Source organism: Grammomys surdaster, unplaced genomic scaffold (genome assembly GCF_004785775.1).
Source record: "Grammomys surdaster isolate TR1022 unplaced genomic scaffold, NIH_TR_1.0 251, whole genome shotgun sequence".
NCBI classification, from domain to species: Eukaryota; Metazoa; Chordata; class Mammalia; order Rodentia; family Muridae; genus Grammomys; species Grammomys surdaster.
The window spans coordinates 515,939-539,734 of NW_021604692.1; the positions used below are offsets into that span (position 1 = coordinate 515,939).

At 48.7% G+C, this 23,796-nt stretch overlaps 1 protein-coding gene across 1 annotated transcript in view; it reads left to right on the forward strand.

The window, feature by feature from the left end:
* Window positions 1-23,796, forward strand: part of Pygb (glycogen phosphorylase B) — a 46,697-nt gene that overhangs the window by 20,110 nt on the left and 2,791 nt on the right. The window contains exons 3-18 of the mRNA XM_028775001.1: window positions 1,113-1,191; window positions 3,030-3,133; window positions 5,130-5,261; window positions 7,383-7,494; window positions 7,906-7,988; window positions 8,903-9,046; window positions 9,556-9,648; window positions 10,750-10,896; window positions 11,740-11,903; window positions 12,927-13,041; window positions 13,990-14,091; window positions 14,878-15,025; window positions 17,076-17,134; window positions 19,420-19,561; window positions 21,957-22,164; window positions 23,299-23,433. Of these exons, the coding sequence (XP_028630834.1) occupies window positions 1,113-1,191; window positions 3,030-3,133; window positions 5,130-5,261; window positions 7,383-7,494; window positions 7,906-7,988; window positions 8,903-9,046; window positions 9,556-9,648; window positions 10,750-10,896; window positions 11,740-11,903; window positions 12,927-13,041; window positions 13,990-14,091; window positions 14,878-15,025; window positions 17,076-17,134; window positions 19,420-19,561; window positions 21,957-22,164; window positions 23,299-23,433 (1,967 nt within the window). The remainder of the gene's footprint in view (window positions 1-1,112; window positions 1,192-3,029; window positions 3,134-5,129; window positions 5,262-7,382; window positions 7,495-7,905; window positions 7,989-8,902; window positions 9,047-9,555; window positions 9,649-10,749; window positions 10,897-11,739; window positions 11,904-12,926; window positions 13,042-13,989; window positions 14,092-14,877; window positions 15,026-17,075; window positions 17,135-19,419; window positions 19,562-21,956; window positions 22,165-23,298; window positions 23,434-23,796) is intronic.

Genomic DNA, 23,796 nt, shown 5'->3' on the forward strand with positions numbered 1-23,796 from the left:
GAGTAGATAGATAATCAAAATGGATGACAGACCTAGTTGTAAGAGTTAAAATCTCCATGACCTGTGTCTTAGTTAGGGTTTCTGTTGCTGGGAAGAGATACCAGAGCCACTGCAACTCTTATAAAGGAAAACATTTAATTTGGATTTATAGTTCCAGAGGTTTAGTCTATTATGGTTATGGCGGGGAGCATGCAAGCAGACAAGGAGCTGGAGAAAAAGCTGAGAGTCCTACATCCAGATCAGCAGGCAGCACGAAGTGAACTGGCTTGTTCTTATGAAACCTCAAAGCCTGCCCCTAAAGTGATACACTTTGTCCAACAAGGCCACACCTACTCCAAAAGGCCATACCTCCTGCTAGTGCCACTCTCTCCACTTCCTATGGGCCAAGTGTTCAAATACATGATGAGTCTTTGGGAACCATTCCTATTCAAACCACCACACCGTGTATGGGGCAGTAGTATTTTGACCTCAAAAAAGCATAATCAACAAAAGAAAAAAATAGGTACATTGGATTTCATCAAAATCATAATTCAGCAGCTTGTCAGATCTGCTCACTGTAAGTTGGTTAGTAGCCTGGCCTTATGACGTATTTATAACCATTGAGCTCTTTTTTCTTTAAGGATCTTTTTTTTTTTAAAGATTTTATTTATTTTATGTACACTGTAGCTGTCTTCAGACAAACTGGAAGAAGTCATCGGATTCACAGATGGTTGTGAGCCACTATGTGGTTTCTGGGAATTGAACTCAGGACCTCAGGAAGAAGAGTTAGTGCTCTTAACCGTTGAGCCATCTCTCCAGCCCCCTCATTAAGGATCTTACTATATATGTAGCCCCAGCTGGCCTTGGGCTGGGAATCCTCCTGCTTTAGCCTCCTGAGTGCTGGGATTATAGGTCGGATCACCACACCCTACTAGACACATCTAATTTTGAATGGTCACCATTAGTAGGTTTGAAATATCTCAAAACTTTCATTTCTGTACATTGATTAATATTAAGTTCTACCATTGGATTTTCAGTCTGAAAGAAATCAGATTCAAGATTTCAGTGCTTTCAGCTTGTTGGAGGGACAGTAGTAAACAATACTGAAATGCCACTTCTGCTTTTGTTTGCAGCTGGGATTGGACTTGGAAGAACTAGAGGAGATAGAGGAAGATGCTGGTCTTGGGAATGGCGGCCTGGGACGGCTGGCAGGTAATCTGTTCTTGCATCCAGATAGCTTGGTGGGAAATCATAGAGCAAGGCCAATGTCACATGTGCTTCTGATGCCCATCTGTCACCATGAACTGGCCTCCTTCAGAGACACGGGCGAGTGTGTTTATGTCAAATTCTTTGCCATCATTAGAAAAAAAAAATGGAAAGTACATTCTCTTCCAGCCATGATTGTGAGCATTGGGTCAGTGGTGCCAAGAAGGTTCTCATAGCTCCCCTCTCCCAACACTTTAGGATTCAAAAGCCAGTGCTTTGGAAGTATTGCCCATGCCCAGTGAGGCGGTGGCTCCAACCTAGTGAGCTTATGGCTTTTCTTAGAATAGGGCCAAACTTTGGGCTGTGCTGCTTTGTATGGCTGCCACATTTGAGAACATCCCCAAGTGTCATTTACTTCTTTGAGTATTTTACAGACTTTTGGGGGCAGTACAAGCTAGGTAAAAAAAAACATAGAAGCTGAAATAGCAATCTGGCTTTGTGGTAGGGTAGGAGGGAGAATATCTAGGCCCAGCCTTTTTGGAAGTTGCTATTTTATAAACTGAGATATGCTTTAAAATGTACATGTGTGTTTTGAAATGTTAACTAAATATGAGATTTCTAAGGCATCATGTTTCTTTCAAATGACCTGAATCTACATGAATGACTTGTCAGCCAGGACTAGTGGTGCAAGTTTCAGCACTGGGGAAGCAGAGGCAGGTGGCTCTCTGAGTTCGAGGCCAGCCTGATCTAAAAAGCGAGTCCAGGACAGCCAGGGCTGGTTACACTGAGAAACTCGATCTTGAAAAACCAAAGAAAAAAGAAATGACTTGTCCTGCCCACCCCACCCTGCTTCCTTCCGGTCTGGGCAGGCATGGTGTCTTGGACACTACTCTTCAGCTACTTTTTGCCCAACCTCCATGATGCATGGCTGTCACCATCTTGCCCGTTCTTAGTCTGTTGACTCAGAATCTGTGTTCCTTCCTGAATGTTCTTTAATAAGCTTTGCAGCAGGCTGATGAACCCACCTCTGATCTCGGGGTGGCCCACCTCTGCCTTGGTGCCTGCTGCAGTGTTTTCATGTTCCTTGATGAAACCTTGTCACCTGCCCTACACGACCTGAACCCAGATGCCTCCTGCTCCCTGCCAGGCTCTTCTCTGGCCTGGTGTGAGTCCAGGATGGCTTGATTGGTCTGTATCATTCCCAGAAGAACGAGTCTAGCACAGGCGTCCAGGCCTTTCTCATTCCTCTCCCCAGCCGGTGTCTGCATTTGGTGAATCAGACATGTAGTTTACCTGCTAGTGTTCCCCGTGGCACCCTCCATACCGTCCCCTTGCTTCTTTCTCCTTCCTTTTTTCCTATTGTCTGCTTTGAGAAAAGATCTCACTGTGCAGCGCTGGGTAGCCTGGAACTCACTATGTAGACTAGGCTGGCCTGAAATCCACCAAGATCCACCTTTCTGTGCCCCCCAGGATGCTGGGGCATTTAGTATTCTGAGCCATGAAGTGCACATCAGTGGCCTGGTTTCTGTGACTTAGTCCCGTGGATAAAGGCTCAGATGAGTCCCTGATGTCAGCTGTAGATTTAGAGGGCACAGAAATTAAGTCTCTGCACATTTGAGAGCAAGTTGGCAGTGAGAAGACTTGGCCACAATCTCTGGGAGTCCTCACTTTTATCTTGTTCTTGGGTAAGGGGACTCCAGTATGTCCTTTTGTGAAACCCGAGGTTGCTATGGTTATCCTTGGCTCCCTGTCAATTCCCTGGCCAAATCCCAGTGGAACCTTGGTCCAGCAGTCTGAGTTCTGTTAATGGTTTGTGATTTTTTTTCCCCCATTGGGTTTTTCAGCTTGCTTCCTTGATTCAATGGCCACCCTGGGTCTAGCTGCCTACGGCTATGGAATCCGCTATGAATTTGGGATTTTCAACCAAAAGATTGTCAACGGCTGGCAGGTGGGTGACTTTAGGTGTGTCCATTGTTTTCCTCGTTCATACACAGAAGTCAGTGTGCACTCTTGGAGTTCATCTGAGTGTGCTCTGCACTCCATGGAGAGAGCTGGCTAGTTCTCAGCATAGGACAGCAAGAACCAGTCAGCTCTGGCGAGGCTGGTCCTGTGTGAGTCCTTCTATGTGGTGACAGGGAAGTCATGTGGGAAGACATACGGGTTCATGGAGCTTCAGAAGACCCCAGACAGGGCTATCAACAATGGTGGACAGGACACCACAAGCCATGTGCTGGTGTCCAGGGATAATTGTGCATGGGGTGAGGGTGTTGCTGTTGGGGTTCACCCTCTGGGACAATTGGATAACTAGAAATTATTACACCTTTACCTTCAACTGAGGCAGCGGTCAAAAGGTAGGGTTGATCACCATGTACACAAGAGTCCTGTTGGGAGTAAAGAGATGGATAGCGACTGGCTCTGTGTCACTCTCTTGGACACCTAGATATACTTCTTGAGAGATTCCTTATTTTTGTGCAAGGTCCATTTAAAAAAAAAAAGTCTCTTCAGGGAGAAGGCAGCCCACTGGTCGGGTACTTGAGGGAGAAGGCAGCCCACTGGTCGGGTACTTGAGGGAGAAGGTAGCCCATTGGTCGGGTACTTGCCTACCTTGCACAGGCTGAATCCCTAGCACTTTATCAGGTGGGCATGGTGGCTTACTCTAGTAATCCCAAAACTTGAGAGGAGGAGACAGATCAGGAGTTCAAGGTCACCCTCAGCTACAACTGAGTTTGACGTTAGCCTGAGCTATATGAGACTGTCTCAAAATAAGATAAATTAAAACAAACAAACCATTCAGAGTAACATGATGGGACTGTTTGTTTAATTCAGAGGAGAACCCACCTGTTTCACTCAGACTTTTAGATTCCTGATGGGAGTAGGTTTTGCATATCCACTGATCTAGGTCTGGGGAAATGGCTGACTTGAATATGACTTGTCTAGACAGCAGCATTCTCTAGAGAGATGCTCTTAGCCTTCCCATGGGATACCTCCCCGGCCAAAGCTCAGTCTCCTGGGACACACAGAGTTTGGCTCTGTGACTTTAGGGCTTGCTAGTTTTTGTTGTTGTTGTTGTTGTTGTTTTGTTTTGTTTTGTTTTGTTTTTAAGATAAGGCCCTCATATAGCTTAAGCTGGCCTCTAACTCTCTAGAAGCTAAGTCTCACTTTAAATTTCTCATTTTCCTGTCTCTACCTCCAAGTGTAATAATTATGGGAATGTGCCACCATGCTTAACTCTGTACCATGGCTGTCCTTTTCTTGCTTGAGGCAACTTTTTTTCCCAAATAGTGGGCTCCATTTTCATTTTTCCCATTTTACACTCTGTGTGTGTGTTGGCATTGTATGGGTACAAATTCATGTGTGTGTGTACATACATCCTGGCCATCCATAATTTTTGTGGATTCTGGGGATCTGAACTCCAGTCCCCAGTTGTGCTCACAATGTGTTTAACTGCTGAGCTGCCCCCGGCTCCCCTCCCATCTCAATAGAAGCTCTGTGAGTTGTAACATCATTCTTGGCGGGTTCATAGTTGGGAAACAGCCTTACTGACTATCTCCAGAGCACTATCCATTTTTATACATGACTGGTATTTGACAGTTGTTAACCCTCTGTCTTCTGTCCTGTGAGTCTTCCTATAAATGTAGTCATTCAGTGTGTGTGTGTGTGTGTGTGTGTGTGTGTTTAAGATTTACCCATAGTGCAAGGCTAACAGTTCTTCATTTTGGTGATTTTTAGTGTCCTTTCATTTAAATGTCTTTTTCTGAATTGTGTAGGACTTTGTGACTTTAGTAGTGCATGTGGCCTAACTGGGTTGGAACTTTTGACTGGGTTTTTGGTGCCAAGCATGTATGATCTCTGCATTTTGCATGCCCAGGTCAAGAGCAGGGTTATCTTGTTGGTATTGTTTCTTCCATGTTGAAAATTTCCTTCCTGACTATCCATCCCTCCAGGTTGAAGAAGCTGATGACTGGCTGCGCTATGGAAACCCATGGGAGAAAGCGCGGCCGGAGTACATGCTGCCGGTGCACTTCTACGGGAGGGTGGAGCATACCCCTGACGGGGTCCTCTGGCTGGACACACAGGTACGGAGCTTTGGCCCAGCAGCACACTGCTGTTGAGCAAGAGGTCTGCTGTCTTAGTTAAGATTTTACTGCTGTGAACAGACACCATGAACAAGACAGCTCTTATAAAGGACAACATTTAATTGAGCTGGCTTACAGGTTCAGAGGTTCAGCCCATTATCATCAAGGCAGGAAGGATGGCAGAGTCTAGACAGGCATCATGCAGGAGGAGCTGAGAGTTCTACATCTCCATCTGAAGGCTGCTAGTGGAGATGATTTCTAGGCAGCTAGTAGTAGAGTCTTAAAGCCAACACCCACAGTGACATACTTACTCCAAAAAGGCCACACTTCCAAATAGTGCCATTCCTGGATCAAGTATATACAAACCATCATAGCTGCCCTAAGGCCTTGTTGTCACCTTGACTTCATCTTGAGAGGGTGGCATTCTGCTTCCTTGAGGGACTTAAGGTAAAACCCAAGGAAAGGTTTATCTCTCGCCTACATCAGTACTTACACTTTGGTGGGTTCTCCTTGGAATGGAATATATGTGCCTCATACAGTAGTCTTACAGTTTAGCCAGTGCTGTGTGTTGGTCTTGATGCTCACAACCAGAATGTTCTTGTGCTACCACACAAGATGACGACACAGAGCTAGTGAATTGTGTCCTTGACTGGAAGGAAGGCCCCAGGAAGATGAAGACAGCTCCCAGGTTAGTTATGGAGTACTGACTACTGCCGTCTCCTCGCACCACTTGTGACTTGTGGCCCTGGAGTGTCTGAGCTAGCTAAGCTCCAGGTGGGTATGCCAGTGACTTTGGCTGCTGTCTCTCCCTCCTGGCTGACCCCTTTTGTGGTGCTGGTCTGGGAAGATATAGCACAAGAAGACAAATCAACTCCAGGGGCTGGGAGCCTTGGTCCCTGGAGAGGGCAGAGTGGGGAACAAGGTAAGAATAGTGAGCCTCATTTATCTGTGATGCAGAAAGATGAGAAAACATGGAGGCCTGGTGGCTGGGAAAGTTATTTGATATTTTAAAGTATAGTTTTAATCCCAGCACTTGGGAGGCAGAGGCAGGCAGATTTCTGAGTTCGAGGCCAGCTTGGTCTACAGAGTGAGTTCCAGGACAGCCAGGGCTACACAGAGAAACCCTGTCTCGAAAAACAAAAAAAACAAAAAAAAATTATATATATATATGTAACTATATATATATGTAACTATATATATATGTAACTATATATATATGTAACTATATATATATATGTAACTATATATATATGTATATATAGTTTTAAATAGGCCACCTGGAGCTAGAGTAGTCTAGAGCCATACAATGCAGGCCACACATTTAAAAAAAAAAAAAAAAAAAGGAGGGGGGTTTAACTTGAAAAAGCAGAGAAGCAATCCCGTGTTCTGAATGTGTGTGTTTATGATCATTGTGTCGGCCTGCATGGTGAGAGCCTTAGCTCTGAAGTCCATAGACAGGGAAGTTGGGTGGTTGGGACTGTCCTCTGTGAGGTGAGCATGTATAGGACAGGAGAGAGTTGGCAGCAAATAAGAAGACAAAGGTGATGCCAGTGTTCATCCTGGCAAGCCAGTTACACTGTCCCTTTAAGGTGGTTAGAGCTAACTGACTTGTCAAGCTGCTTGGCTGGTTTTGCAACGAAGGAACATGGCAGAGTGGCTGTGTTTCTGTCTGGGCTGATTTAGGTACCTGGAGGGTATAGTCAAAGCAACCAGCAAGAGGACCATTGCCAAAGGTGTTGGGAAGTGAAAGTGGGTGTCAAGAGGAGTTAGCCAGAGCCTGGACTTGCCAAGCAGAGTGAGTGAGGCGAGAACATGGGTATATGCGGGAGAGGTGAGGTGGCCGTGTGGCCCCTTGAGAGACCAGCATGGGAAGATTGATCAGCTGAGGTCAGCACTGAAGTACACGATTCTGGGAGACATATGTGTGGTCGGGGAAGATGTCAGAGTATGGCTGCCATCCCTCTCACATGGCCTTGCTCAGAGTGCCTGGACAGCACCCTGAGAGTGAAGAGGTGCCGGGTGAAGGTGAAAGGGAGAACATGGAAACAGGGAGGTTGGGCTGTGGGGACTAAGGAGCCTTTGCTGACTCAGTCCTAAGTGTGCTTTCTTACTTACGACCAGGTAGTCCTCGCCATGCCCTACGACACCCCAGTGCCTGGGTATAAGAACAACACCGTCAACACCATGAGGCTCTGGTCTGCCAAGGCGCCCAATGACTTCAAACTGAAGGACTGTAAGTTCCCACCGTGGCTCCTGCGTGTGTCTGTTTAGATGCTTTATCCAAACACTGGGCCCTCATTTTTATACTCACTGCTGGGAGGGAGGGAGTTGTATTGTGAAGTGTGTGGCCCTTACAGCTCCTGTGCAAACAAAGAGTTAAGGTAGACAGGATGCCAGGCTCCAGCTATCAAGGGTCATAGTCATTTAGGCCACATGTCCCCAAGAGAAGAGCTGGGGGTCAGTAGTGTACAGTGGAAGTGAGGCACTGTGAGAGGGGAGAGGGATCCTCTGCTGAGGATGAGACTGACAGCAGCCCCAGGGCACCTCAGGCTTCTCCAGGAAGCCACTGACTGGCTGTGGTAGCCTCATGTCACAAGACCGTTGGGCCCATCGGAGGCTGCACTGATAGGCTGTCTCTCCTTAGTCAACGTTGGAGACTACATCGAAGCTGTCCTGGACAGGAACTTGGCTGAGAACATCTCCAGGGTCCTGTATCCCAATGACAATGTGAGTGGCTCTTGTGTGACTCTTTGAAGGGTGGACATGTAAGCTGGAGACCTGTGTGTACCTGGGGTGGTAGCACCCATCTGGCTGTGTGTACATGGGGTGATAGCACCCATCTGGCTGTGTGTTCATGGGGTGGTAGCACCCATCTGGCTGTGTGTTCGTGGGGTGGTAGCACCCATCTGGCTGTGTGTTCGTGGGGTGGTAGCACCCATCTGGCCTGGATATGTTTAGAAAACTGTTACCCCATGTCTGTCACATGCTAGGGGGTGACAGCTGAATCCTCTCTCTGCTCCCACTTGGGTCCAGCGTCTGTTGGTCCAGTGTTTGTCAGAGGAGTTTAGCATGTCCAAAGCCATGATCTCAGGCCCCAACACCAAAAAAATAAATAAAAAAACCAAACCAAACAAAACAAAAACAAAACCCATCAGAATTTGCCCATCTTGATTGGTGGTGCACTCTTTAAAGTGAAATTTTTTCTTTCTTCCACGTTTTATGTGCATATGGTAGAGAGGGATTAGTACTGGAGGCCCAGACCAAATGCTCCTGTCCCTTGAGACTAGACACACTCCGGAACGTCAGGTGTGGTGTCTGCTGGCGTCTCTCTTGAGGACTGGTTCTGAGTAACTATGGTGCTTCTAACCCCAGGCTTGAGACACCAGACTCTCACTGCTTGTCACCAGACACCTTGTAACAAGGTGACCCTGTGCTGAAGGTGTACATGCAGGCCATGCTGTCAGGCGGGCTTGTTTTGACCATGCAGGCCTCCAGGCACCTGAACTGGCCCTCTGGAGGGTTAAGAATGACCCCAGGGAGGCAGGGGCGGGGCAAATGTAGGTCCCTCCCCCCACCCCACCCCCATCAGAGTCTCCAAGTCTTGTGTTGGTGGTGGGTGCCACAACAATGCTGCCTTGCAGTTCTTCGAGGGGAAGGAGCTGCGGCTGAAACAGGAGTACTTTGTGGTGGCTGCCACCCTCCAGGACATCATTCGAAGGTTCAAGTCTTCCAGGTTTGGCTGCCGGGACCCAGTGAGAACCTGTTTCGAGACGTTCCCAGACAAGGTCTGTGAAGGGAGTGAGCTCATTGTCGTAGGGATGGGGTTTCTTTTTTGTGTTTGGGAGGAGTAGGAGGAAGTTGGCATTATGTCCTGAGTCTCAGGATCTCTTCCCAAACCAGTGCAGCCCTGATATGTCAAACAAAAGTGGAGGCAGGGTGGTCACCGTGAAAGGCTCCCAGTGTATGTGACGAGCTCACCATGGCAATTCTAAACAAAGCTGTCCCATCTGAGCTGAGAAGAAAGTGGCCTTTGAGGGTATCATATCCTGAAGACCCTTCTGCACCTTCTCAGCGCTTAGCTGCTCTTGGGACACATCTGCCCACAGGTTGCAGCTACTCAAGGGGACAGCTGGCTGCAGGTCACAGTTGCCTGCAGAGCCAGCAGCAGCCTCCGGACCCCTCAGGCTCCTGGGCTCCTCCAGAGTGCACTGCTAGGCTGGTTCCATCACACCCTGGGTCACAACTTCAGGTACCAGGAACGAGAGAACTAAACAGCACCCCTCGTGAACTCTAGGTAGCCATCCAGCTGAACGACACCCACCCGGCTCTCTCCATCCCTGAGCTCATGCGGATCCTGGTGGATGTGGAGAAGGTGGACTGGGATAAGGTGAGTGTGAAGAAGGAAGGCAGTGTCCTCCTCGGACCAGGGCCGGGTGATGGCATCCTTGTTGGATGGCAAGCTGGGCCACATGTGGCGATGGTGAGCTGAGCCAGGCCCAGGAAGTAGAGCCTTTCTCTCGGCCTCAGGAGACCTGAGAATTTAGCTTTGAGAGTGTCGAGGCCGCCCTGGAGTGTCTGGCTCTCGGAGGTGAATGCTCTGAGGATAAAGGCACAGTGAGGCAAGGATGACGGGACAGAGAGACAAGGATAAAGACCCTAGGGATATTGTACATGGTTTCTCCCTCGAAGTTTGGCTAGGCATGGTGGCACATGCCTTTACTCCCAGCACTTGGGAGGCAGAGGCAGGTGGATCTCTATGAATCTGAGGCTAGCCTCATCTAATAGTGAGTTTCAGGCCAGCCAGGGCTGTATAGTGATACTCCGTTTCAAAACATCAGTAAAACAAAACAACCTAGAAGTGTTAAGCTTTCAGAAACCTATGAGTTGGCTGTGGTGATGCGAAGCACTCAAGAGATTGAAGCAGGAAATAGCAAGTTCAAACCCAGCCTGGGCTACATAGGAAAAAAAACAAGGACATCTACAGTGTTTGTATCTGAAGACTGTCTGGAGGCTCCATTTTCTTTGGCCCTCATCTTTGATACAGAAGCATCTTCTTGGTTGGTTTTAACTAGATCACCAGAATCTCATAAGCCAGTTTTCTTGTTCCTTTTCAGAAACCAGAGCCCTTCTCTAGCCCAATGGTGTACACTTCCCTTGAGCCTATACCCTGGAGTGTATAGCCCATATGGGCAGGCCATATGGTAACCAGTGTTCTCCACACTGTGGGTGTCAGGTAGTTTAGTGGAAATGGGTGGAAAACTGCTCCATTGTGTGATAGTTCACCAGCAGCAGAGGAGTTACAAAGGAGACATTAAGAGGTCATTGTTAGAGTGTAGGGTCAGGGAATAGGGGCCTTTGTGTATATTTACATTGGGGTGACTAGCCTGAGCTGATCACACGCCTGGGTAACGGAGACCAGAGATGGAGTGAGGACCTTCCCTCATGGCTCCAGTGTGTCCATGTGACTTCTGCTGTTCTCAATGTGTAGGCCTGGGAGATCACCAAGAAGACCTGTGCCTACACCAACCACACTGTGCTGCCGGAGGCCCTGGAGCGCTGGCCAGTGTCTATGTTTGAGAAGCTGCTGCCGAGGCATCTGGAAATAATCTATGCCATCAACCAGAGGCACCTGGATGTGAGCATGGGTTGTGGGTAGGGATTGGGCAGTGACACACGACAGCTTCACCACACTGGCCTCATCCTACCTCGCAGAAGAGCTGTTGTACTGTGAGGGCTGAGTGTCACCTGACTGAGCTCCCAATTGCCCTGAGAGACCCCTGCTCTGTGCATGGGAAGCATGTATGAAGATCTTTTTTAAAAGGTCCAATCTAAGCAGGCTGTGAAGCTGAGTGTCTTTCCTGGAGGTATCCTGACAGCTCCAGGCAACTCAGAAACAGAACCTGCTTGTCCTCTTTTACCCACAGAGAGGATGGTGGCACACGATCAGAGAAAGCTCTGGTTTGGGTAATCTCCATGCCTTTGCACGTGTGTAGTGTTGGGGATGAATCTGGGTCGTTGAGTTTGCTGTATCTTTATTTTGTCACTGAGCCATACCCCAGCCTTTTTTGTGACTTCTTCAACCTTTGAGGGGAAAGAACAGCTATTCCCCTAATGAAAGTATAGCTTCATGCTGCTCAGGTCAACAGCGGTCATGCATGGCCTAGCTCTCTTCTCATAAACCTGATGGCACTCAACTACCCTGCTGGTGTCCTGACTTTTTTCACACAGAATAGTTTTATGGGTTCCAGGACCTTATATGGGTGAAATATTTGATTCTGGGCCCCTATGAATACATTTGAGCTAAGATTTGGGTAAAGGCACTGAGGTGAGTGGGCTGGTGTCAGGGGCAGTGGTGTTCAGGACTGATTGTCACAGCTTGGCAGCGGTGGACCCTCCTGTAGGCATGGTGGGCTGTCCCCAGGCACTAGAGGACACGTCAGTTGCTGTGGAATGTTCAGCCCTGTGTTCTTGGCTTCAGCACGTGGCTGCCCTGTTTCCTGGGGATGTGGACCGCTTGAGGAGGATGTCTGTGATTGAGGAAGGGGACTGCAAGAGAATCAACATGGCACACCTGTGTGTGATTGGGTCCCACGCTGTGAACGGGGTGGCAAGGATTCACTCTGAGATCGTGAAGCAGTCTGTGTGAGTGGGGGGCTCTGCACTAAGTTTGGGGGGGCTCCTCTCTGATTCCCAGCCTAACTCTGATTTGTCCACTACACATACCATGACCAAGATTTGGCGTATAGCCCCAGTACCACTAAGTCATTTGTGGGCATGATGAAGGTGCCCAAAGCCCCCACCATGTCACACACCAGTATGTTCACAGGTGACTTGATGGGTGACATTGGAGAAACATCTCACTTGGCTGCCAGAGTCACTCCTCTTGTGCTCCTGCCTTTTTGGTCAAGTGTCAAGTTAAGGTGCATCTGCTGCAGGTTGGGTACTGTGGATACCCTACATGGGCTGAGTATCCTTCTGTCTTTGTGGGCCCTGCAGTGAGAAGTATGATACCTCTAAGGAATTTCTTTCTCCCGTTCCTTTTTGTTTTTGTTTTTGTTTTCTTTTTTTTTTTTAGACAGGGTTTCTCTGTGTAGCCCCAGCTGGCCTCAAACTCAGAGATCCGCCTCCCTCTGCCTCCTGAGTGTGAGGATTAAAGGTGTGCACCACCACCTGGCTCTTCCTCCCATTCTTTCCCCGGAGTGCTGCTTACCTACCACAATTGCCACTCAAAGCAGCGCCCTGGGTAAGAATTCCTCAGCCACATCAGTGTGTTCTGTGTTCTGGGGCTTGACCAGCACCTTTGCTCTCCATACCAAACTTCTGAGGTGGAGTGTCTTCGTAGGATATGGGTGTGTAAAGTGAGCCCCAGGGTGTAAGCTCTGTGGCCTGTTCAGTCTCCACTCTCGTGACTGTGACTATTCCTTCTAGATCTGTCTGGGAAAAGTCAAGTCCTAACACCTACCGTCACACAGGCCTACCGCCATAGGCGGCAGGCACGTTCTGCCTTTCTGTCACGACTCCAGCTTTCCGTGCTAGAACCTGCTCTTCGTGTTTCAGAAAATCAAGCACCTGAGCCCCAGGGCCTCTCAGTCAAGAGCTTAGGCTTTCTGGGTTGCCTGGTTTAAAACAGCATTTGTGACAAGTCCCTACTTTCTGTGTTCATAGCTTTAAGGACTTTTATGAGCTGGAGCCAGAGAAGTTCCAGAACAAGACGAATGGTATCACACCCCGACGGTGGCTGCTCTTGTGCAACCCGGGGCTGGCAGAAGTCATTGTAGAGGTGAGTGCCCAGCCTGGCTTTGTGACCTGTAAGATGCCAGGCCAGAGTCTGGAAAGAAGCAGTGGGCACAGTTAAACCAAGGCTCACCAAGCTTTTCTCTAAGTAGCTATTGAACTAGTGGGACTACTTCTTTCAAGTCCAGCAGTAGTCTTGGGGCATATGCAGTAGAGACCTCTCAGCATGATTATGGCCCAGCTCTGGTCTGTGTGCCAGCTTGAAAGCTAGCCTGGGCTTCAGAAAGGCTTAGGGAGTAGCTGAGTGGCAGCCACCAGCTTGTAAGGACTCAGTGAGGATGTAACTCAAGCATCTTATGTCCCTAATCACATGCTTTCATGTCAGACCCTGTGCTGGAGTCATGATTGCAGGGTTGGCCTTAAGGACATGCTTAAGGCCTCCCTTGAAGGGCACAGTGCCCTGAGGCTGGGGAATGCAATGCACCTGAGTCTTCATTGGAGAGAGGCTGGGGGAAAAAGTCAGGGAAGCCTGAATCACCTTCTCTGGGGACGGATCTGATGCAGTATCCATGCCCCCAAGGGATCTGGGAGCCAGTACCATGTCTGTACAACACCAGGCGTCTCATGGGAAGAGGCAAAGGGGACCCCTTGCAGGAAGCCGATAGCAGGAAGGCCCTTAATGGGATGCTTTGGAAACGACTGTTGCTATGGTAATAAGAAGGTAGCCTCTTTGTTCACGGTGGTGGAGGTTGGGAGGAAGAACTGTTCTGCTGGTCCAAGGCATCCCCTGTGATAGGATATCTCAAGCAGGAGATACGGACAAGGCTTGTGAGTTTGTTGTGTCCTAATGGCTATATGACTGTGGGTCTAAGAAGAGAGGGTAGGAGGGCCCAGGAGGGCAGGAAGATCCCAAGGAAAGTAGGGTGAAGGGTGACAGACAGAGGGACAAGCTTTGTGATGGCTGAGACATGGCAAACATGTCCTCTTAACCCAGAGAATCGGGGAAGGTTTCCTGACTGATCTGAGTCAACTGAAGAAGCTGCTGTCGCTGGTTGATGACGAGGCCTTCATCAGAGACGTAGCCAAGGTCAAGCAGGTATGCAAGTCTGCTTCCCTTGGTCTGCACTTGGGACTTAGGTAGGGATCAGGACCTCTCTCAGCTTTCTAGACAAGGACCCATTCATCTGTGGGGTCATGCAACAAGTGGGTAACGGAGCTCTGCCAAGTGAGCCTTCACCTCACGCTGCTCCCCCATCAGCAGTGGGGAAACCTCTAGGGGTCAGGGGCATTCTCTTTTCATCTGGGAGAGCTGAGGTGTTGTGGCCTCTATTAGACCCTGGCCAGGTCACTGGCTCCTCCAATACAACCAAACCTAGGAATGTCCATCCATGGGGGCATGTGTGTGGCAGGGATGCTGGTCTCAGCATTTGGGTCAGCAGGAAGCCGTGTCTTGGGTACCCATGGCAGTACAGAGTTTCCCAAGCCCCGTATTCTGCTTTAGTCTCTCCAGCTACTTCTCAGCCGCTTTGCCTCACTCCCGCTGACCCTGCTTGCTTTTTGTGCCTGTAGGTTGTCACACGTGTGGCCCCCTTTGGTTTTTGTCCCCCTTGCTCTGCATAGCTCTAAGTATGCCCTTGGCCCTAGTCTTTCATTTATTTGAATGGCCAGAACACCCATTTTCATTGTAATCTGCATTTCCCGACTCCCTACCCTCTCCTAATGCCATCCGTGTCCCCAGCACTGCGCTCTAAGCCCCTGGTGTTGTCCGTGCTGATCCTGGAGAGACACGAGTCTCGGGTCAGGTGGAAAGTGGGAACGCTGGTGAGCCTGGGAGAGCTTGCAGCGTTCCTGTGTTGGTGTAGCACCATCTTCTGTTTCTCAGGAAAACAAGCTGAAGTTCTGTGCGCAGCTAGAGAAGGAGTACAAGGTGAAGATCAACCCTGCTTCCATGTTTGATGTGCACGTGAAGAGGATCCACGAGTATAAGCGGCAGCTACTCAACTGCCTCCACGTTATCGCCCTGTACAACCGTGAGTCCCCGGTCCCCTCAAGAGCCACAGCTGGCCCGAGGCTCGATCCTCAACCCCTGCCTTTCACATATACGGGTGTGTTCGTGTGTGTGTGCACGTGTGTGCACATGTATGTACATAATATGATAAGTTCTTTTGAACCACAGCTGGCTTTTCTGTGTTCTCATTATTGGAGCCTAAGGTTGGGGAACCTACAGTCTCTGGAACATGGGGCCTTTGGGTTATTGGCAGAGGCCAAGGACAGTCTGTTGAGCTTCAGTATAGGGTGGGGCTCTGTCAAGTTCCCAGACAAGGTCTTGTGCGCTTTTTAGGTGTTTGTTTGTTTGTTTGTTTGTTTGTTTTGTTTTAAGCTGATTGCTATAATGATTTTGTCTTATTTGGAAAGATTCTATTTATTAGACCTGCCATGTGGGTGCTGAGAACTAAACCCAGGTCTTCTATAAGTGTAGCAAGTCCTCTTATCCACTGGGCTACCTCTCCAGCCCTGCTCTCTGGTTTTCTTGATGATACGGATTCTTTGTGGTATCATGGTGCTTGACCCTGCAAGCCACTCTTCCTGGGGCTCAGGATGAGCTGGATGCCCAGGAGGATGCTGAAGGAGGTTCATCTGCTAGGATAGTTTTCCAGCTCTCCTCCCAGGTCAGAGCCTCAGTTCCTTAGCACATGGCCCTTAGCCTTGTGAGTAGTCTGCCGAGGTCTGCCCATCCTGAGCAGGGCCTGTTAGATTCCTGAGACCCTGGAGTTGTCCACAACCTGATGTCCTTGATAGGAGTTATTGAGTTACTGTAGTTTGCCTGGTGTCATTTGTGTTGTTTGTTGTTGTTTGGTTAGTTTAATTTTGTTTTGTTTTACTAAGATAAAGAGACTTGCTATGTTATTGCTAGGCTGATTCTGAACTCCTGGGCTTAAGAGAAACAGGGGGGAAAAATTCCTTCCTTAGCCTTTCAAATAACTGGCCTACAGGTGTGGCCACCCTGCCTGGCCTCCTTTTTACTGCTCCCTTTTCTTCATGTTACTCTGCCTGATTTCCAGAAGTGGAAATCAACTCTTAAGGAGGAAAGGCAGTTCAAGCTCGTGGTTTCAGAGATCTCAGGCTTGGTCACTTGTCCAGCTGTGGTGTGTAGTATCTCACAGACACAGACAAAGGAGGCCTGTTGAGTTCATGACAGCTAGAAGACAGAGAGGCAGGAGAAGGCCTCTCTCAATGTCTCCTGCATACCTCCTGTGATCTGACTTCCTCCCATGAGGCACCCTAGGCTATACACTTCCTCATGGCCGTGGATGCTGGTGACTAGGCCTGGAGCACAGGGGCCTTTGTGGGGTATTTCCAAATGATAGCATACACATGCCAGACACAGGCAGCAGGTAGACTTTCACCCTTCAAGGACTGATGGTGCCAGCCCACAATCCTGAGGTCACCTCCTCTTTTCTAAGTATCAGCAAAACAGTGTGTCTAAAATGTCTTTTAAGGACTGGTGAGGTGGCCCAGCAGGGAAAGCATGTCTGCTGAAGCCTGACAGCCTGACTCTATCCCTAGCTGAAGAAGAGGACTACCCTCTTATGTGGATGGCGCACCTGCACACGCACATGCACACATATCACACACAATAATAATAATGATAAAAATAATGATAACAATAATAATAGCAATAAAAGGAAAAATGTTTTGAGTTCACAGTGCTTGTCACATACAGGCCTTTGAGTCCTCATGAGCACAGGCCAACAGCTCCTGGGTTGGCATTTTTTGGAATTGTATGGGTGGCTTTTCCCAAGTTCAGGATACTGCATGATTTGGCATCAGTAGTCTTGGAGGCAAGCGGCTGCTGAGTAGATGCTGAGCCTGGGCCTCCTCCACCAGCCCGGTGTGCAAATGCAAAGCTAGAGGAGGCCCGGTTCCTCTGAGTGACAGGCTCCTCAGACGTATTATGGCCACAGCTATGTGTCTCCTAGACCAAAATACACAACCTGATGATTGTGCCTAACACTGGGTCACCCTGGGGAGTTGGGCAGGGACCATCTGGTAAGGATTCCTCTTCTGTTTGCCCTCCAGGAATAAAGAAGGATCCAGCCAAGGCCTTTGTGCCCAGGACAGTTATGATCGGGGGCAAGGTGAGGTAACTTCCTCCTCCTTCTTTGGTGTTGGGCCTCGGAAGCACCTGCTTTCCTGTCCTGTCACTAGACACCCTGCCAACTTAGAAAGTAGGTGTCAGTATACACATGCCAGCAGCACCTGGCCCTGAGGAGCTGGGTTGGGGCAAGGAACTTTTTTACATAGGGTTGGATCCCAGTGGCTTAATGGAGCACACCTCCCACCCCAACCCCCCCACCCTTGCCACATCCTTTGTCTGCCTCCAGTATTTCACAGGACAGTGTGGCTGGAGACATGGGGACATGGCTATGACTGTCTGCCACATGTGAGACCACACCAGGTGTAACGTGGCTTGAGTTTAATTCACTGTGATATATTCCAGGGGTGGCAGACATACTTGCCACTTCCTTATACTCAAGTGGTGGCTGGGTCTTGTCAGAGGTTATGAGCTGTTGGAGTGTAGTTTATTTTTGAGAGACTGCCCTGGGACAGCCTTCCATGCCTACCCACAGATGGCATTCCTGCTGTTCCTGGCCTTCCATGGCTGGAGCGAGGCAGACTCCGTTGGCCGCAAAGCCACCCTCCCCTCAGATGATGGAGGGTTAGGCCAGAAGGGTCAGGTTTAGCATCCACTTGCCTCACCTTGTTTGGTCTCTGCCACTACCCATCATCTGGGTATTTTGGAAGCAAATTTGGATGTCTTACTATTTTGTTAGTATTTTAGTATGTACAATCCAAAGCAATATGGACTTTTAGGAAGGTTTTAAAGTATTACAACAAAAAACACGTAGAGAAAAGTAGGAGGGCTGCAGAGTGTTTTCAGAGTGGAGCCCAGATAGTACAACACGTTATACTTCATGGTTCATTTTCTCAAGAGGTGCTTTTCTAAAACCACAAGATATTTTACTCTTCAGCATCACTGTGGGATAGTGTACCTATCACACAGGAAAAGGATTCTTCTACACCATTAAATACCCCTCACACGCACACTGGGACCACTACCCACTTTGTCTTACTAAAGTTTAAATGTTTTTCTTTTGAGTTAGGGGTTCTTATTATGTTGTCCAAACTGGCTCCAAAGTCATCTTCCTGCCTCAGCCCTGGAGTGGCTGGGACTACAAGCAAGTGCCACCATGTCCAGCTAAAGTTACATTCACCCTTGCAGTGCTTGGGATAAAACCCAGGGCTTGTCACAAGCATTCTACCACCAAGCCACACACTTGGCTCTATAAATATTTCTAATTGTTTGAGTCAAGACTTCAAAGAAAAAGTCCTCAAATTGAGATTGATGTCTTAATTTTTCTTAAATCTGTGGATTTTCCTTATGTCTTTTTTAATTTTCAGAATAATTGTTAAAGAAGTTGTGTTTCTCTTGAGGCTAGCCTTTTCTGAATGTATCTGTGTTAGGGTTTTACTGCTGTGAATACACACCATGACCAAGTCAAGTCTTATGAAGGACAACATTTAATTGGGTCTGGCTTACAGGTTCAGAGGTTCAGTCCGTTATCATCAAGGTGAGGGGAGCATGGCAGTGTCCAGGCAGGCATGGTAGAGGCAGAGCTGAGAGTTTTACATCTTCATCTAAAGGAAGCCAAGGGACAGACTGTCCTCTGGCAGCTAGGAGGAGTGTCTTAAAGCCCACCCATGTCCACAGTGACACACTTCCTCAAACAAGGCCACACCTCCTGTTAGTGCTACTCCCTGGGCCAAGCATATTCAAACCACTACAATATCCCTCCGGTACATTTTAGTATATCTCTTTATTTTCTGTAGTTTCTGTAAATTGATAGCTCTAGACATCTTCATTTCATTTATCTTGTAGTTTCTTTTTTTGTTTCGTTTTTCAAGACAGGATCTCACTGTGTAACCCTGGCTGTCCTAGAACTCACTATGTAAACCAGGTTGGCCTCAAACTCACAGAGACCTCCCTGCTTCTGTCTTCTGGGTGCTGATATAGCCAGGGGTATAAGATATACCCCTGGCTATATCTTGTAGTTTCTAAAACACTGATTAGAATCAAAAAATCAAATTCAAAGCTGGTAAATCCCACAAGTGAGGTGACATTTGGAGTCAGTAGAAGTTAAGAAAGTCAGACAAAGCTAGGTCCTTCCATTTCCCCAACACTAGTCGGGTCACTGCTGGTATGACCTCCATGGTCTGTAGTCTGCTGGCCAGCCTAGCACAGGTTTCCATGGCTCACGGGCCTCGGAGCCAGCAGTGCCACTGACTGTTCCACGGACACTTCTTGGAACCTGAACCTGGTGTTGATGTTAAGTTCTCCTGACTCCCACCTTCCTCTTTCCAGGCAGCTCCTGGTTACCACATGGCTAAGATGATCATCAAGCTGGTGACATCCATTGGAGATGTTGTCAACCATGATCCAGTTGTGGGCGACAGGCTCCGAGTGATCTTCCTGGAGAACTACCGTGTGTCTTTAGCTGAGAAAGGTAGCTCGAGACTTCTTGACTGGGTTCTGCCTGGGGCTGGGTAGGGGGTTGGCAGTACTGATCAGGCCTGTTCTCCACGTAAGTCATCTTCTGCCTAAAACACCAAGGTCCTGCTAGGAAATAGTGTGTGTCATGAGTATGTCTGGGAGCCTTAGCACGTCATAGGCAGAGCCACTGTCATTCTTGCCATCTGGATCTCTTTATGCCTGCCTGGATTTCACTGTTCCTCCTCCCACCCTCAGCTTTGCCTGCTGCCCTTAGGGCTCTCACTGCAGCAGCATGCGACTCCCCTGACTTCCCAGAACCTTCTTTGAACCTCGTCCTCACCCCGTCTCTCCTCCCTCCCGACTCCCCTCACTCCTTCTTCTGTTGAGGTGTGCTGCTCAGCTGTCATGTGCCAGCACCACTGTCATCCTTTTCTGAGGACACCTCAAAGCTTGTTTAGAGAGTTTGGTCTGGGGCTGTTCTAATTAGGCTGTTACAGGGGACCTCTCCTAGGATATGAGGGTGTTTTTTGACCTACATAGGTCTTTCTTGGTAGGAAACATTGCTTAACCAGATGGATGACAAAGAATCTGAGGCTGGCCATCCCCTTTCTGCCACTGAGGTCAGATGCCCATGTGTCCAGCTACATGGCACTCCTTGGCAGACTGTAGGAGTAAGTTCTGGAGCCTGGTCTACCCACTGAGCTCATGGTGCCCTGTGCTCTGGCCCTTGGTCCAGCTGTTGCTATCATGTTCATGTCACTCCTTACTCTATTGGGTGCCCTTGATGCTTGAGGTCCCTTGGTGAGCTTAAAGAGCTGGGCTTCATCCCAGCGTTGGCTGGGAACCCTGGTGGAATTTATCACCAAAGCATCTTAGGCCCTTTCTGCTACCTGGAGCTCAGCTCACCTTTATTTCTGAGGCTACCTGGCTCTAGACAGGGTCTGACCCACTTCCTCTCTGGCTTCTTGGTTTGCTAGGAAACATACAACTGTTATTGGCTGGACTGTGGGGCTTGGAGGCTGTAGATGCCTTTTTAGGCCTCTGTATCCTGACCTTTGGCCTTTCCTGCCTCTGAGGTTCTGATACTGGCTGTATTGAGTGACTGCCATCAGGTTTGTGGAGGTAGCATCAGCAGCTTTGGCTTTAGCTGCAGGTGCTGAGATGATGTGTCCAGCCAGGCTAGGACCTGAGGCAGTGACCCATCCCCAAGGATATGTCACTTTCAGCCTGCTACCTCATAAGTACGAGGATCCTGAGTGCGGAAGAGGTTGTGTGGTACTTGGGTGCCTGCATGTGCCCCTGTGTACATTAATTAACTCCCACACCGTGAACCTGAAACGTGGACTCAGCCTTCCATGTCATCCGGCTCTGTAGGATCTAAGTCTCTTTTTTTCTTTTTCTTAAAGGCTTTTTTGTTTGTTTGTTTTTTAAAAATTTATGTATTCACCATTACTCTCTTCAGACACACCAGAAGAGGGCATGAGACCCCATTGCAGATGGTTGTGAGCCACCATGTGGTTGCTGGGAATTGAACTCAGGACCTCTGGAAGAGCAGTCAGTGCTCTTAACCACTGAGCCATCTCTCCAGCCCAGGATCTAAGTCTTTCTCAGGCTAATCAGGAGTGGGTTAAACCTGAATAAGATACCAGTGTCAAGAGGAAGACGTATCTGCAATGACAGGAAACCAGGACCCAGTCCTCTCACTGTACTTGATTGCCATGGTTCCCAGAATGAGTTATTGAGATGGTTCAGTGTTTAAGACCCCTGGTTGCTCTTCTGAAGGATCCAAGTTTGGTTCCTAGCACCCACATGGTGGCTTACAACTGTCTGTACCCTAGTTTCAGGGACCCAAAAAGCCCTCTTCAGGCATCTTTGGGCACCAGACACACATGGGATACATAAGACAGTCATGCAGGAAAAGCACCCAGATACAATTTTTAAAAATTTAAAGTAAGCTGGGCAGTGGTGGCGCATGCCTTTAATCCCAGCACTTGGGAGGCAGAGGCAGGTGGATTTCTGAGTTTGAGGCCAGCCTGGTCTACAGAGTGAGTTCCAAGACAGCCAAGGCTATACAGAGAAACCCTGTCTCAAAAAACAAAACAAAACAAACAAACAAACAAAAGACCCCTAAAAAAATAATGAAAAAAAATTTTAAGTAAAGAAAGTTCCAAAACAAAAATCCCGTGCTACTCTGGGAATTCTCCTTGAGTGTCTCTATCTAATCCCTCTGTCTTTGCTAACCTGGTTCAGAAAGAAGAATCTTGAAAATTCAGGTGGCTACTTTGTGGTCAGTATCCTGGCTTATTTGGCAGTGAGCTCAATGGCTTCAGGACAGGCGTTCCTGTCCTAGGAAGCAGGCCTTAGGGTGAGCTGCCGTCCCGTGCCTCTCTGTCCCTGTCTCTCTGCAGTGATTCCAGCTGCTGACCTGTCACAGCAGATCTCCACCGCAGGCACCGAGGCCTCGGGCACAGGCAACATGAAGTTCATGCTCAATGGAGCTCTCACCATCGGCACCATGGATGGTGCCAACGTGGAGATGGCTGAGGAGGCCGGGGAGGAAAACCTCTTCATCTTCGGTATGCGAGTGGAAGATGTGGAGGCCCTGGACCAGAAAGGGTATGTGACAACTTTGGGGAGGGGCTGGGAGAAAGCTGAAGCAGGGCATAGGTCAGGGACTGTGTTGTGTGCCCATTGAGTCCATTCTTAAGTACAAAACATGAGGTTCCCAAGGGGTCTAGCTGCACTTGCATGTCCCTGTGACTAGCACTCCTCCCTAGGACCTGAGGCCCTGGTTACAGGTCTCCTACAGGGACATTACCACTCAGGGCCAAACAAGACAGTCCATAGACCTTCTCATTTTGAAATGGGATGCAGAAAATGTCAAGCATTACAGAGAGTTTCTGTGTCCCACGTGTCCAGCAGCCTACTGTTTACATCTCACTGAGGGATGCAGTCTCTCTGAGACACATTGTTATAAAAGTCCATGTGGAATTGCCCTTTCCTGCCCTTGATGGCTGTACTCATCCTGTATCCCCATTTCTGATCTGAAAACAGCAGATTTCCTAACCTTGACACTGATGAGGAATCTTGGCCTATGAGTTTAAAGACAGTGCAATCTAATTGTTTTCCAGAACTCCCAGAGAGGGGTGTGTGTGTGTGTGTGTGTGTGTGTGTGTGTGTGTGTGTGTGTGTGTGTGTTGGGGAAGGGGAGAAGTGTTCAGTGAGGCCTTAGGCAGCAGTGAGATCAAACAAACTGTCCTTGTCATCCCAAGAGCTCATGTGTCTATGTAGGGTGTCTCAGTTTCTCTCTCAGCTTTGTGTCCTGAGACCTGAATGTCCCTCATTCCTCTCAGATTTCTTGGAAAGTCACAGCTAGCTTTATGCCAACCTGTCTGGCTTTATTCATTCATTCTAGGGTCCCACTAGTGACCCTCCAAGGCATCATGTCTCTCAGAGCTCTGACCAGGATTTTATGGTGGTGGACTTTGAATTCTCTAGCAGAAAGATGGAGCCTTTTGTGTAATATCTTAGTAACATTTCTCCGAATAGTAAAGGAAGCAGGGATTGATTTTTATCTAACCAGCTGCCTCTCATAAGGGCCTACAGGCCACATGTGGTCAGTGGCTGATGCTCTTGGCCACCAGGAGGAGCTGCCAGAGTAGAGGCTATGTCAAGCATAGCCTGTTCCAACCCCATCTTTGAGGCTGCTTGTCTGGGGTTTCCAGTGCTAAGTGAACTCATCTCCCCTAGGTACAATGCCAGAGAATTCTACGAGCGCCTGCCGGAGCTGAGGCAGGCTGTGGATCAGATCAGCAGTGGCTTCTTTTCTCCCAAAGATCCAGACTGCTTCAAGGATGTGGTTAACATGCTGATGTACCACGACAGGTAGGAGACAACCTCTATTACTTTGGCTTCCCAAGTTGGCCACCAGTCCCCACTACTGAGACAGGTGAATTCACCTGGTAGGCTGAACACTCCGTGTTATGAGGGTAAGATCTGTGGTTGTATCATCTCCTCCCCACCTCAGTCCAAGAGACCTTACCACAGCCAGACTCACAGCCAAATCAGGGCCACATTTGTAGTGGCTTCTAGGAATACCCCAGGGATCCTGGACCATGGGAGGTGGCCAGCAGTACTACCCAGTCCCCAGACCTCATAGGTATGAACAAGGGGGGAGCTCTGTCCCTGGACTGTTACAGGCCAGCCGAGGGTGCTCAGGAGTGTGCCCTCTGCATGACGGCAATGAGG